At 43.4% G+C, this 15,533-nt stretch overlaps 1 protein-coding gene across 1 annotated transcript in view; it reads right to left on the reverse strand.

Annotated features, from left to right (window-relative positions):
* FAM13A (family with sequence similarity 13 member A) overlaps positions 1–15,533 on the reverse strand; it is a 174,930-nt gene that overhangs the window by 56,197 nt on the left and 103,200 nt on the right. Inside the window, 3 exon segments of the mRNA XM_056855228.1 lie at positions 96–275; positions 1,184–1,231; positions 11,825–11,866. Coding sequence (XP_056711206.1) covers positions 96–275; positions 1,184–1,231; positions 11,825–11,866 — 270 coding nt within the window.

Raw genomic sequence — 15,533 nt, forward strand, 5'->3', positions numbered from 1 at the left:
GTCTTTTTTTTTAACTTCTGAAACTATCTGACAATTGTTAACGATTGGTTTTTTAAAATGGATGGGGAAGGGGAGAGAGAGAACGCCCAACGTACATATCTCTGTTCCTTCGTGCTTCTTCCTGCTCTTTATGATGCCGCCTCCTTTGCCGGGCAGACACGTTTGACGAGGTCGAGGAGGTTCCCGATTCAGAATCCTCAGAACTTTGTCCTCCGGATCCATGAGTGTCGAAGAGATGTTGCTCAACCGCAGACCGGATGGTTTTTTCTAAATACCTGCCAAGCCAAATAATAATAATAATGAAACTCTACACAAAATGGTTGCCGCAGCTTACCTTCAGTCACACGCTAAAGTTCCTTGTACTGTGGTGGCAGCTGCTGCCAAAGCAATGCTTAAAAAAAAATCTGCACAGCCAGTCAAATCTCCAATGGCCAATCAGAAGCTTTGCTGTGCAAAAGCCCCACCCGGTCCCACTCACTTTCTAAAAACACTTGTTGGGCACCAGGAAAGACGTCAATGGGCATCATGGTACCCAAGGGTACCAAGCTGGGGCCACTGCTCTACATTCAACCTCGCCTTTGAGCTAAAAGTTCTCTGAACAGGCCATTGCATTAAAACAAAACAAGCCAAAAGATGGGTTGCAAAATACAGGAAGATGCACACCAAAAAACCATAGAATCATAGAGTTGGAAGGGACCACCAGGGTCATCTAGTCCAACCCCCTGCACAATGCAGGAAATTCACAACTACCTCCCCCCCCCCACACCCCAGTAACCCCTACTCCATGCCCAGAAGATGGCCAAGATGCCCTCCCTCTCACGATCTGCCTAAGGTCATAGAATCAGCATTGCTGATAGATGGCCATCTAAGCCTCCAGGGAAGGAGCTCTTACCACCTCCCAAGGAAGCCTGTTCCACTGACGAACCGCTCTAACTGTTAGAAAATTCTTCCTAATGTCTAGACGGAAACTCTTTTGATTTAATTTAACCCTGTTGCCAGTCTAAAAACCTCAACCTACATATTTTACATGACCTTATTTTTCAACTGCATGAACCGCCAGCGACTTTGGTCAAGGACACTGTCCTGACCAGTCTGTGACATCAACCAAGTAAATAGATTAAGAACAAAAATAGGGCGAGCAATTAAAAAGAAAAGAGGGCAATGAAATAAATCAGTCACTCACTCTCCGGAAGCAGGGACACTGTTGTTGTTGGCCTGGGACACATGAGCACTGAATGAGGGGAAAAAAGGAAATGCGAAGTGAGATCCAAGCAACAAAGACTTTTGCAGAAAATCTGTCAAAAGTGAATTTCGGTTTCTGCTACACAATCCACTGAGTGACTAAAAAGGCTTCTTCTGACACAATGCCATGTGCACCTTATATTTTGGGGTGGGTCACACACGAAATTAAAACTATCACTTGTTTGCTGGTGAGTGTCAGATGAATAAGTGAACTGACACTGTTGGAAACTACTGGGTTTGTCTTCTGCGGCAGCTCATTTGCTTTAGCAAGTTATCACTTGGTATTTCAGTAACCAAGTGACAAACAAACGTGTGTACACCAGTCTTTGTGAGCCATTGGAGGGCACCGATTCGCCTAATGTTTCTGGTGACACTGCTGTGCCCAGGAGATACGGCAGGTATTAGTCCTCATAAAACAAACTTCCAGCCCTTTGCACAATTTACACACACCTAGCTTTAAAATGCACTATTAAATAACATCGCCCACAGGAAGAAATGGAGCGGCTTAAAAAAAATGGAGTGGCTTCCATTTTACCTGGAAGAACATGTTTGCTTGCTATTCTTTATGTTTCCCTGTGAACATTGTACAGCGCGAAGGGGAGGCGCATCTGTAAACATGGAGGGAGAAAAACGCTTCCACTGTATATTTACAGACATAAGAACATAAGAAAAGCCATGCTGGATCAGACCAAGGTCCATCAACTCCAGCAGTCTGTTCACACAGAGGCCAACCAGGTGCCTCTAGGAAACCCACAAACCAGAACCAACAGGTTGAACTTAAATCAAAAGAGTTTCTGTCTAAACATTAGGAAGAATTTTCTAACAGAGCGGTTGCTCAGTGGAACAGGCTTCCTCGGGAGGTGGTAAACTCTCCTTCTCTGGAGGTTTTTAAGAAGAGGTTAGATGGCCATCTGTCAGCAATGCTGATTCTATGACCTTAGGCAGATCATGAGAGGGAGGGCATTTTGGCCATGGAGTAGGGGTCACTGGGTGTGTGTGTGTGGGGGGAGGTAGTTGTGAATATCCTGCATTGTGCAGGGGGTTGGAATAGATGACCCTGGTGGTCCCTTCCAACTCTATGATTCTACCTTCCTGGCAAGCAGATGTGCCGGGATGCCCTCTGCTTCCATCGGTGCTCTGAACTGTATGGCTAGATTAGACTGAGACCTGTGGAGTCCCCCCCACCCTCCACCACAGCTCTGGAGATAAGAGGTCCCATGTGACATTTCACTGACGCTCACCCTGACTCCAGCGTTCATTAAACCAAGGCGTTATGAGCTTAAACCATTTCATTTGCCTTGATCCTCTTATCTGCAAGCGAATTAGTTAGCCCAGATGGCTGGGGACTGCTCGTATGTAAATCTACACGCCATGCTTGCATGTCAGGGGGGTCATAGTGAAAGCTACACCATGGAATGCAAGGCTACACATGCTGCCCCGCAACAGACGCTAATTGAACAAGGAATTGCTGCTGTATTACTTTAATCCTCTTGATTTTTTTTTAAGTTTTCCTCTTATGTATATTTGCACCCACCCAGAAAGACTGCTCTGATTCACCTGATGTAGGGCTAAGGCAACTGAGCGGTTCACAACTGCATTTTTAAAGCACATTTAGTGCAGCCAATGGAATCGTTTAAAGGCATGACTAAAAATAAAACTTAAAGCAGTAGGCCTCACGGTTCATTTAGTTATTGGTTTTTTTTTTAATTCTAGCCTATCTGTACAGTCTCAGGATGGAGAGGGAAGCTCCGTAGTTCGTTTGCTTATTAAGGGTATTTTTTTAAAAAGCACATTTAAAAATAAATAAAAATATACTACTAAATTAGCCCGAGCTTATCATTCACTTGCCCTGATCTAGATGGCTAGTGGCTAGCCCGATCTTGTCAGATCTTGAAAGCAAAGCAGGGTCAGCCCTGGTCATTATTTGGATGGGAGACCACCCAGGAAACCCAGGGCTGTTACGCAGAGGAAGGAAATGGCAAATCCCCCTCTCAAAGTCTCTTGCCTTGAAAAACCCTATGGGGGTCGCCTAAGTCGGCTGCAACTTGAGGACCCTTTCCCCCACTTAATTCCATCATTCGATCCCATCATTCACTTAATGACTGCTCAAACAGGCAAGACTTCCATCACCTTGAGAAGAGGGAAAGGCTCTTTCATATATGACATCTGTGAAGAACAAAGAATTAATCTTTGAAGTCTTGCCTGTGTTTTTTTAATAGTTACCAGGTGCCAGATTCCGGAACAGTTCCCATTCCCAGTATTACTAATGACTCCGCATAGGTGGGCTCTAGGCAAGCTGCTATGAGCACTATGGTGGGCCTCAGTTTCCTTTTTTCTGTTTCATACTACTTACTCTTAATAAAGTTATACTTTGCTTAGATACTTACTCTTAATAAAGTTATACTTTGCTTAGATGAGGAAACCCTGAGCACATGCCTGAGTTTTAGCATTTTACAGTGCTCTGTCTTCTTGCTATTACACTCTAATCTGGGTTACTCTTCCGGACTTAGGTAAACTGCCTGGTTTCCATATTTACTAGATCACTAGAAACGCAGTCAGAGATTCACTGGGTGGCCCTGGGCCAGCCACAGACAAGTTTAACCGGTCTCTGTGTTGCTCTGTGAGGGTTGCTCCGTGAGGATAAAATAGAGGGGGTTACCGCACTTGTATTCGCAACGATGTATTAAGAGTTTGAAAAAGTTATAAAAAATACTGTTCGCACTTTCTATGTATTCCACCAGTGTATTAAGAGTTTGAAAAAGTTATAAAAAATACTGTTCGCACTTTCTATGTATTCCCACCGATGTATTAAGAGTTTGAAAAAGTTATAAAAAATACTGTTCGCACTTTCTATGTATTCCCACCAGTGTATTAAGAGTTTGAAAACGTTATAAAAAATACTGTTCGCACTTTCTATGTATTCCCAGCGATGTATTAAGAGTTTGAAAACGTTATAAAAAATACTGTTCGCACTTTCTATGTATTCCCACCGGTGTATTAAGAGTTTGAAAACGTTATAAAAAATACTGTTCGCACTTTCTATGTATTCCCACAGATGTATTAAGAGTTTGAAAACATTATAAAAAATACTGTTCGCACTTTCTATGTATTCCCAGCAATGTATTAAGAGTTTGAAAACGTTATAAAAAATACTGTTCGCACTTTCTATGTATTCCCAGCAATGTATTAAGAGTTTGAAAACGTTATAAAAAATACTGTTCGCACTTTCTATGTATTCCCAGCGATGTATTAAGAGTTTGAAAACGTTATAAAAAATACTGTTCGCGCTTTGTTTGGCCCCTTTAGCTGTGAAGACGTTTTCCAACCATTTATAAGCCGTGGTATCCAAAAACCCTTTTAAAGCGATGTTTTTTTATAACATTTTCAAACTCTTCATACATCGCTGGGAATACAAAGTGCGGTAACCCCCAGAGAGAGAAGAACCCTGCACACGGATTTGAGCTCCTTAGGGGAACGGTGGGATTAAAAAAAAAAAAAATAACACAAAATGACTATGAGGCAACGTAATGGACTGGGAAGGGGGTCTGCCACAGGACCAAGAGGGAATGATAAAATGACAGCTCTTCAAGCACCCGTCCTGCAAAAACCACTCTGTAATTCAGGATCAAGGGCTTAAAATGCAATTCTGCCACAAACTTCAGCATGTTCCTTCTGAATCTGTACACATCAATTTTTCCTAAAGCATTTCCACACAGTATTGAACCAGAGTCGACTTATTTTGACGCCAGGTAGCTGACCAATGTGATTGCAAGAGTTATTACTCGCATTCCCACATTCTTCCCACCTCCGTCCACCTGGTTTCTCTCTCAGGACTGTGAACAGCGCCACCTACAGTTAAAAGGAAAGATGTGCTTGGAGGACTAGGAGGACTTCCCAGAAAGGCATCCGGATTAGTGTAATTGCAGCAAAGGGAGAAAGGAAAGGGAAACAAATGCCGATGATGGATTAAAAGAGCTGAATGGTGATATTTCTGGGCAAAACTGAAAGTGTACAGATAAGCTCAGCGCTCTTATGACATCATCTGCACTGGGATAGAAAAAGGATATCAGCCTATATCTGTGCAAGCTTAACAAGAAGATGGGACACATTTCTACTTCAGTGGTCTTAAGAAACGTGCCAATTAATAACAAGACCAGAAGGACCACTTTCATATTATCATGTGTAACATATTTTGGAAAAAAGAGGGGAAAGGTACAATACCACAACTGTGTAGGAATTACAAGTGCCGAGGCAGGGGGTGTCAAATAATTGGGAGAATCCTTTTGGACAACAACATAACTTACCAGATTCCAGATACTTTGCAAGAGCAGCTTAAGTTTTCCTTAAGTCTTTCTCAACTGATGGATATGATTAATACAATTTGGGAAATATCAATTTTTTCAAGTCACAAGACAACTCCTGGAAGAAGCGACTAATCGGAACGATCTGACTGATAAGCATTTCCCTGTTAACAAGAAGGAATCCCCTATCTATCACAGTTCTATTCTGCCTTTCCTCCAAGGAGCTCAGGGTGGGTGCCCCTTCCATTTTGTCCTCACAATAAGCTTGCAAGGTAGGACAGAGAGAGAGAGAGAGAGAGACTGGTCTAAGGTCACCCGATTTCACAGCCGAGTGGGGATTTGACCTAGGCTCTCACACGCCCTTGCACAGCATTTTAACTAGCACACCACATTGACTGTCCTATACTGGAAAAGGGTGGGGATAATGTTACACAGGCTGAACAACTGCCATTTAAATGTACATTATGTAGGTCAGCATGATATCACCACACAGAAGTGGAAACTACCCATAATTTTAAAAGGCTAACAGTCCAAGCCTATACATATTTGCTCAGCAGTAATCCCCACTAAGTATTTGGAGTAAGTTCCACTGACCTCACTTTGGAGTCATGCATAGCAGAGTAGCTTAATTATACTTTCTCTGCAAAATGAGCCCTGATGTGGTTTTTAAAAAAGGAAAACCCAGCATGAAACGGAATTTAGAGTGGAGAAATGACTGCAGAGAAAGGGATGTTTACCTTCTCTTTACCAGTTGATTGTGTGTTATACATTATCCCTCTCCACAACCCCGCTCTCCTGCTCAAACATGCTTTTTGGAACCTTACAGGGGAAAGCCACTTTAAGTAGCAGTTTGAAAAGGGTGACGAGGAAAGGGTTTGGGGAAACAGTAAAGCATCTCCCTCATAAGAAGAAGAGGAGGAGTTTGTTTTCATACGCCGACTTCCTTTACCACTTAAGGGAGAATCAAACCGGCTTACAATTCCCTTCCCTTCCCCTCCCACAACAGACACCCTGTGAGGTAGGTGAGGCTGAGAGAGCTCGAAGAGAGCTGTGACTAGCCTGAGGTCACCCAGCTGGCTTTGTGTGTAGGAGTGGGGAAACAAACCCGGTTCCAGATTAGCATCCGCCGCTCATGTGGAGGAGTGGGGAACCAAGCCCAGTTCTCCAGATCAGAGTCCACCACTCCAAATCATCACTCTTAACCACTACACCATGCTGGCTCCCCTACTACTATAAGAAGACCCCTGCTGGGTGAGACCAGTGGTCCATCAAGTCCAGCATCTTGTCTCACCCAGCAGTCAACACGTAACCCTCGAGGGCCAACGAACAGCACACAGAGGCTAAGGCTTCCCCTAATGTTGTTGCCTTGAGTGCGTAACGAGAGGTTTGCTGCCTGTGACTGTGGAGTTTCCCTTCAGACACCGTGGCTAATAGGCATTCATGGACCTCTCCTCCATGATAGTAGCCATTCATGGACATCCACCATCAGTGAATTCCACAATATCTTTACTTGTTGAGTAAAGAAGCACTTTTAGGTTGCTAGGCAGGAGACTAAAAGCCAGGACCTCCAAGGTAGCTTTCTCAGAAATGCTACCTGTTCCACGTGCAGGACCAGCTAGGCACGCACAGTTGGTGAGTCTCATTGTGTGGATGAGATGGTGGTGCAGGGAAGAGGGCTTTAGATTTGTAAGGAACTGGGCAACATTTTGGGACAAGCCGGGCCTATACAAAAGGGATGGGCTCCACTTGAACCAGGATGGAACCAGACTGCTGGCGCGTAATATAAAAATGGTGGCAGAGCAGCTTTTAAACTGAACCTGGGGGGAAAGCCGACAGGAGCTGAAAAGCATCCGGTTCAGGCAAACTCAGTACATATGGACAAAGGGAAAATTGCTTCAGATTGCCCACATAGGAATTACTTAGACATGAAAGGGAATGGAAAAAAAAAGATGGATAGCCATCTTAAAGATGCCCAAAGGCACATGTCAGGCAAGTCGAAAGAGAGAAACAGTGTGGAGGTGTTTCTATGCTAATGCTAGAAGCCTCCAAGCAAAAATGGGGGAATTAGAGTGCATGGTTTTAAGAGAAAACATAGATATAGTGAGCAGTACAGAAACCTGGTGGAGGGGAGAGAACCAGTGGGATACATTCATCCCTGGTTACAAACTGTATAGAAATGACAGGGAAGGGAATATTGGAGGGGGTGTTGCTATGTATATCAAGGAAGGCATAGTGTCTAATAAGCTAGAGACCATAAAAAGGGCAGACTCGTCCACAGAATCCTTATGGGTGACGGTTCCGGGCCCCAAAGGAGATTTAGTACTGGGGAAGTTCTATCGGCCCCCTGACCAAATGGCTCAGGGTGATCTTGAGATGGAGAATGAAATTAGGGAAGCATGTAAAGGTAACGAAGTAGTAATAATGGGAGACTTTAACTTCCCTCATATTGATTGGATAAATGTATGCTCCAGACAAGCCAAAGAGATAAAAATTTTAGACATCCTAAATGACTGTGCCCTCGAACAGTTGGTCATAGACCCAACCAGAGGGGAAGGGATCCTGGGTTTAATACTCTGGGTGCTGCCGGTGACTTAGTGCGGGATGTGGATGTAGTTGAGCCAGTTGGCAATAGTGATCACAATGGCATCAAATTTAATTTAGATGTGTGGGAAAGTGACTGGGAAATCTCATACAATTACCTTTGACTTTAAAAGAGGGAACTTCTCTAAAATGAGAAAACTAGTAGAGAAAGTTGAAAGGACCCCTCCCCTTCTTGCCATTTGTCCACCGAAAATCACACGTAACACACCTGCTTTCCCACCTGTGAGGGGAAGGCCCCCGCATATTCTCCCCCACAGGTTGGAAAGCAGGTGTGCGAGGGATAATAAGGAGAAAACAAATTGCTATGAAAATACAAGGTTAAGCAGCCTTTCTCCAATTCTGACTGCATTGCCCAAGAGGGCTTTTCATTAAAAAAAGAAAGAAAGAAAGATCTATCAAGAGTAAGAACCACACCACACATAGCATGGCACAAAAGAGGCCTGCTTTGTATTTTCAGAAACACTGACATGGTGTTCCAGTAAGAAAAAAAACAGGCACCTTATGTGTTTGTTCTTGTTCTATTTATTGATCAACTACTTTGATAACTGAGGGTGTAACAGAAATTAGGCTATTTCTCTGAGCCACGTACAGGTAATTCCTGCCAGCATCTTTCTTTCCTGCCCCTAAAAACATCCTTTCTATAAAGTTCAGTATAGAACACGACTTTTTTTTCCTTGTCCAAGAGTTCATTTTAACCTGGGTAGTCAAAGCATCTGTACTCAGAGGCTGATTGGATTACTTGAAAGGGTGTTATCTAACCCAGCTGACATTCACTATGTGTTGTTTCCAGCTTTCTGAAGAATGCCCTGCTTATCTAACAACTTCAGGCCTAACAATATCCGTCTCAACACAGGGAACAAGGCACAGATCTTTCCTCGTGCACAAATCCCTAAGAAATCAAATTATGAACATCTTCCTTTTGCTTTAGTATGTTTCAGGAGAAACGTGCATGGCCAAAACATTAGATCAGCCCTTCTGACTGCAATTCTTCCCTCTTTCATAAAATCAAATAATTGTCTTATAGTACCATCGACATTCCACTGAAGTCAACGACAAAGTACCCATTGATCTGAAGAACACTGGATGGCATGTTTCGTAACACCATCTGGTCAGAGAGGGGATGCAGTATAGGCAGCAATGACCCAAACTAGCATTAAAGGATTCCCCCCCCCCCTTCATTTAGATAATGACGCTTAGGGCTGTTTAGCTTGGAAAGAAGGCGGTTAAGGGGAGATATGATAGAGGTCTATAAAATTATGCATGGTATGGAGAGAATGGGCAGGGAGAAGCTTTTCTCCCTCTCTCATAATACTAGAACATGGGATCATCTGCTGAAGCTGGAGGGTGAGAGATTCAAAACAGAGAAAAGGAAGTATTTCTTCACACAAAGCATAGTTAAATTGTGGAACTCCCTGCCCCAGGATGTGGTGATGGCTGCCAACTTGGAAGGCTTTAAGAGGGGAGTGGACATGGTCATGGAGGAGTAGCTACTAGTTAAAATGGATACTAGTCATGATGCATATCTATTCACTCCAGGATCAGAGGAGCATGCCGAATATATTAGGTGCTGTGGAACACAAGCAGGATGGTGCTGCTGCAGTCATTTTGTTTGTGGGCTTCCTAGAGGCACGTGGTTGGCCACTGTGTGAACAGACTGGTGGACTTGATGGGCCTTGGTCTGATGCAGCATGGCTTTTCTTAGGTTCTTATAATATTTTTGACATGCAAGTACTTGCCTCATTCAGAACCATCCACAAGCTTGAGAAACAGGCGATATTTTAAAAACCATATTATGGTGCACCAAGAGATGTTGTAGGAGTGGTTGTGGCGACAGAGCTGCTGACGTTGATAAGTTAACTTCTTTGGCCACAAGCCTCCGGGCATATTTTGTTTTTTTGCAGATGAAGGAATTGAAACTTACTCAAGGTGAACCAGGCAAGTCCCTGCCTGCACTGGGATCTAAACAGGACTATCACAAAAACAGGGTGCAGGAAGGTGCCTACACTACGTGAATCTAAATATTCAGGAATTTCAGACACCCTCGGTTGAAAGAGTCCTCATTCTAAGGTGACAGAAGGTTTACACATTCCGATTCGGTGCACTCTTTGGGTTTCATCTCTTTGCTGAAACTGAGCTGAGAGAAGTAAGAAAGGAAATCACACCTCTACCACTGTGCTCATTAAAAAAATCTTTACAGCATTTGCAGGCCTGGTTAAAAAAAGAATACACACAAAATTCCTGCTCTTTGGCAAGCATCAAGCATTGTGTGATTGCTGGAATCTGGACAGCCCTTGTTACATAACTGTCTGCTCCCAATCACTGAACTCCTTGTACTCTATAAAAGACACAACCCACATCCTCCATGTGTTTACATTCATCACTCAGTTGCTGTATCACACCCATAAGTTTACATCACGGCAAGCTGCCCTGGCAGGAAAACAGCAAGGCAACAAGGAGAGCAGTTCCACCACGTAGCCTTGGGCACGGATTTACCAGCCTTTCTGATTTCTGCGAGAAGGCACGGAGGATAAAACGGCAGGAAGAACGTCTACCTCTCGCTTCAAGACCTTTCAAGTGGCAAAGTACCAGTGCTGACCCGTCTTGCCAGTCAAGTTAATTCCCCTTGGCAAATCGTCTCAAAACTGCTTCCTGGTTTGCCACAATGGAGTAGGGCTATGGTTTTGTTGTAAGATGATCTGCTTTGCATGAAGAAAGCCCCAGGTTTAATCACTGGTGATGTACAAGACCTCTGCCTAAGACCCTGGAGAGCTGATGCCAGTCAGAGTAGACAGTACTGACCTTGACAGACCAAAGGTCTGACTCAGTATCAGACAGCTTCATGTGTTCATTATCAAGGGGAGGGGCTGTGTCCTGATAACCCACTGCCAACTTCATGTGTGGTCGTGTTGAGCAGCAAAAAAATTAACAAGCTAACAAAAAGCAATGAGATCTAATATAATGTAGCTCAGTAGGATAACCAGCATCAGTATTAAAGGATGGGGTTACAAAGATCGATCCCAGACCTAGTTCAGTAATCTGTGTTATGTGCCATTAACTTGCTTCTGACTTATTGCAACCTGATGAATTAATGACCTCTAAAACATCCTCCAAAACATCCTATCATTGACAGCCTTGCTCAGATCTTGCAAACTGAAGCCGTGGCTTCCTTTATTGAGTCAATCCATCTCATGTGGAGTCTTTCTCTTCTCCTATTGGCTTCAACTTTTCCTAGCATTATTGTCTTTTGCGGTGTGTCTTGCCTTCTCATGAAATCACCAAAGTATGATTATTTTCAGCTTAGTTATTTTAGCTTCTAGGGAGAATTCAGGCTTGATTTGATCAGTACTCTAACTGCTACATAACGCTAGCTTTCAGGATTTGCTTATGAAGATTTACATGAAGCTGCCTTATCCCAAATTAAACCATTGGTTCAGCTAGACCAATACTGTTTATTCTGACGAGGAACAGCTATTTATGATTCCAGGCAGAAAACCTGAGGTCCTTTTGGCTGGAGATGCCAGGGATTGGAACAGGGACCTTGCACATGCAACACTGGTGTTCTACCATTGAGACACAGTCAAGAATTTACTAGGGAGCAGACATAAAAATGACTAATAACTGTAACCTTCATGGTTTCTTACAAATGAAACCCCGCAAAAGAATACAAAATAATGCAATACCTCAGATAGAAGGGCGACATAGGTCTTTCATCCTCTTGAGAGCTGAAAATAAATAAGAGATATTTGCCATCAGTATTCAAGCTTCTGTTCTTCATTTGCAAACTAATTCATACCAAATCACTGAGGTTAGAACGAAAGAGGATAATATTGGGATGAAATGAGGTTGACAACCCCATGGGAGTAAGATGCTCTGTTACACTCTTCAAGGTTACCAAATCCCAGCTCATTGGCCAGTAAGAACATAAGTAAAGCCATGCTGGATCAGACCCAGGCCCATCAAATCCACCAGTCTGTTCACAAAGTGGCCAATCAGGTGCCTCTAGGAAGCTCACAAACAAGGTGACTGTAGCAGCATTGCCCTGCCTGGGTTCCAAAGCATCTAATATAATAGGCATGTTCCTCTGATCTTCGAGAGAACAGGTATGCATCATGACTAGTATCCATTTTGACTAGTAGCCATGAATAGCACTCTCCTCCATGACCATGTCCACTCCCCTCTTAAAGCCTTCCAAGTTGGCAGCCATCACCACATCCTGGGGCAGGGAGTTCCACAATTTAACTATGTGTTAAGAAATACTTCCTTTTATCAATTTTTAATCTCTCACCCTCCAGCCTCCCTGCTTATAGGAATCTAGGGTAGCAAAGAGAAAGCAAGGCTGCAACCATTCTCCCTTACATCTTTATGTGGAAGAAACTTTTTTATTAGGTAATCTAAGCCCCTATTTATTTATTTACTTCATTTATCGTCTACCTTTCTTGTTGGCATTCAAAGCATTCAAATACAGTCTTCTTGGCATTCAAATACCGTATTAGAAGATAACGCATTCTGCTAACGGTGCAATAAAAACAAGGTAATACATACTATAAACAGTGTGAACAAAAACAAAATCTAGATTACCAAATTAGAAAACAATGCAAAAAACAGAATAAATACAATAAACAATGCAAACAGAAGAAACCTGATTCACTTGATAAAAATGCCTTCCCAAACTATCTGTCTGACTGCAACTCTATTCCCTTTACAAAAAAGTTGTCAAAATGTTTATCATTTGAACAAAGGTATTAACTGGATCTCAGACTTGTCACTGGCCACGTCTGGAATCCCCCAACCCTGACACTGGTACTGAAACAGTGTTTAAAGAGTTTTTCACCAATGCTTCAGGCCTTGGCCCAAGAGCTGGCAACTGGGAGAAGAAATGCTGCACATGTACAGGCCTTGGAACAGGAATCTTTTAAGTATGCACAAAAGAATCTTTTAAATGTGGCACCCATCGCATGGCATTCACACTCAATTCCCAGGCCACAACCTGCAACCTGGAAAAAGCAACAGGTCATTTGTTTTGGTCTAGAAATACTCATCTAAGGTCCGGCCTCTTTGGAATGGTTATCAGTTGACCTTGACTCAAAGATGAATCATCCAGATTGTCCGCAACAGCCCTTGGAGAGCAAAAGCACTGGGGAATGGCTGTGGCTCCATTTGTAGAGCATCTGCTTGGCATGCAGAAGGTCCCAGGTTCAATCCCCAGCATCTCCAGTTAAAGGGACTAGGTAAGTAGGTGATGTGAAAGACCTCCGCCTGAGACCCTGGAGAGCCGCTGCCGGTCTGAGTAGACAATACTGACTTTGATGGACCAAGGGTCTGATTCAGTATAAGGCAGCTTCATGTGTTCATGTGTTCAAGAATCAGAGTTCTCTACATCAAAGGAAATGTTTGCCAATGGAGCCATGTACCTTCTGCCCCTAGAACAGGGGAGGGAAATGCTCCTTTTCCAGGTCACACTCTTCTCCTCAAATATTTGGATACTTAGAATAAAATCAATACTTTTCGGTTCGTAAACTATTTTTATGGCATTCTGCTAAAAGGTCAAAATGCCTGCCAGGCAGAAACACAGTGGCTTTAGCGTATGACTGGTATATGGGGTTAACAGAGAGCTTGTTTGTTTTGGCGAAACCCAGCTGCAAACTTTGTTATGTTGGATCTTGTTTTCTTCTTATCATTCTGCTACAGCTTGGCAGGTCATGCATTTTTTGTGCATGTGTGAACAGACCTCAGCAACTTGGCTCCTGCAGAAAGACTCAGGGAGCATTTTCTGAATTAATTCAGGACATTAGAGGGATTTTAGCTGATCAAAAGTGCGGATTTACCTGCTAAACTGATTGCTGGGAGGTTAGACTGCATATTCCTTTGATAATTATGTTCTCTATCAAGCGGGATTCCAACATGGGGTATGACTTGATCCACTAGGTACTTTCTACTAATGGCTTAGGTCAGATGAACTGCTAAATTTTAGCTCTGCTGTATATAAACGAGCTCTAAGGGAGGCTGGAGTTTGCTTGCAGCCTTCCTCCTTCCTTTTACCACTGCAGTCTAACTGTAATTTGTGCTTGCCTGGGAACCAGCATTCTCAGCCAGGACCAAAGTGTGGTTCACGGCAGGTGCAAACCACAATTTGCTGATTGGGTGCCTGGTTGGTTGCACACCCAGAATTAGATTCTGGCATGCAAGAGGAGGAGGGAACCCCTGAGCAAGGCCTAGGCCCATTCTGATAGCACAAAACCTTGTCTGGTATTTTATCTTCTAAACTAGACTACAGTAATGCACTCTGCTTGGGGCTGCCCTTGAAGACAATCCAGAAGCTTCAACTGGTACAAAACATAGCTACTCTATTAGCTAGAACACGGAGGTTTGAATGTACTACCCCAATTCTGTAATCTACACTGTCCGCCTGTTTGCTTCTGGGACAACTTTAAGGTGCTGCTTCTTACCTATAAAACCATACACAGCTTGGGACCCACGTACTTGAAGGGCCATCTGTCCTGGAATGAGCCATATGCACTGACATAGATCCTCAAAGGGCTTTTCTATCCCTGAAGTCCATTAGATCTGTCACGGCTTGAGCTGTGGTTCTTCTCAACCCCAGAACCTGTTTTTTGCAACAGATTTCCAGACATGGCAGATCATGATGGGGTTGGTCTGTCTGTAGCAGTAAGAGCAAGAGTCCAGTAGGAGGTGAGGAAGATTCCCCCTTGGTCCGGTTTTGAAGACATTATAAAGCATGGGTTCTCAACAAGGGGGGAATTTTAGGGTTCGGGGGGGGGATTGGGACCACTGTTCAGCAAACTGTGATGTCCTGTAGATTATGTACAATCTGTAAAATCGTAGTTTGTTTTTAATCTAATCTGCGACATTCAATGAAGTTTATGACTATCTTGGGAAGGGGGGAATTATATTCTGAACAATGGTGAAAGGGGGAATAGAGCAAAAAAGGTTGAGGACCACTGCTATAAAGCCTTTCTGCTCATGGAGGATTCTGAGGGCAACTGAACAAAATCTGGACAACTAAGCCCATGCACCAGTGATGTCTTAGGGCCGTTATGTCTTTTCAAAATTTTGTCCAGATGTGTTAATATGTTCGTGCAGTGCAGTTCACACCTGCCTTTGTAAACTCCCTTCAAAATCTATTGGTGGGGGAGTCAGTTAAATGCTATTAAATAAATAAATATCTGAATACGATACAATCAGCAACTGGCCTACTGAGGAGAGCTGCTTTCTCCTTCAACCCATCTGTCAACTTACGGGCACACAAATGCAGCAACAAAGTGGAGTTTGTGGTTACAGAACTTGCCAGCGGGGTAATTCACAGGCCCCGGATCAAAACGCTGACCCCTTTTGCTTCTCCAAAACACCCTCCAGGACCACGGGTTGCTG

Source organism: Euleptes europaea, chromosome 9 (genome assembly GCF_029931775.1).
Source record: "Euleptes europaea isolate rEulEur1 chromosome 9, rEulEur1.hap1, whole genome shotgun sequence".
Taxonomy (NCBI): Eukaryota; Metazoa; Chordata; class Lepidosauria; order Squamata; family Sphaerodactylidae; genus Euleptes; species Euleptes europaea.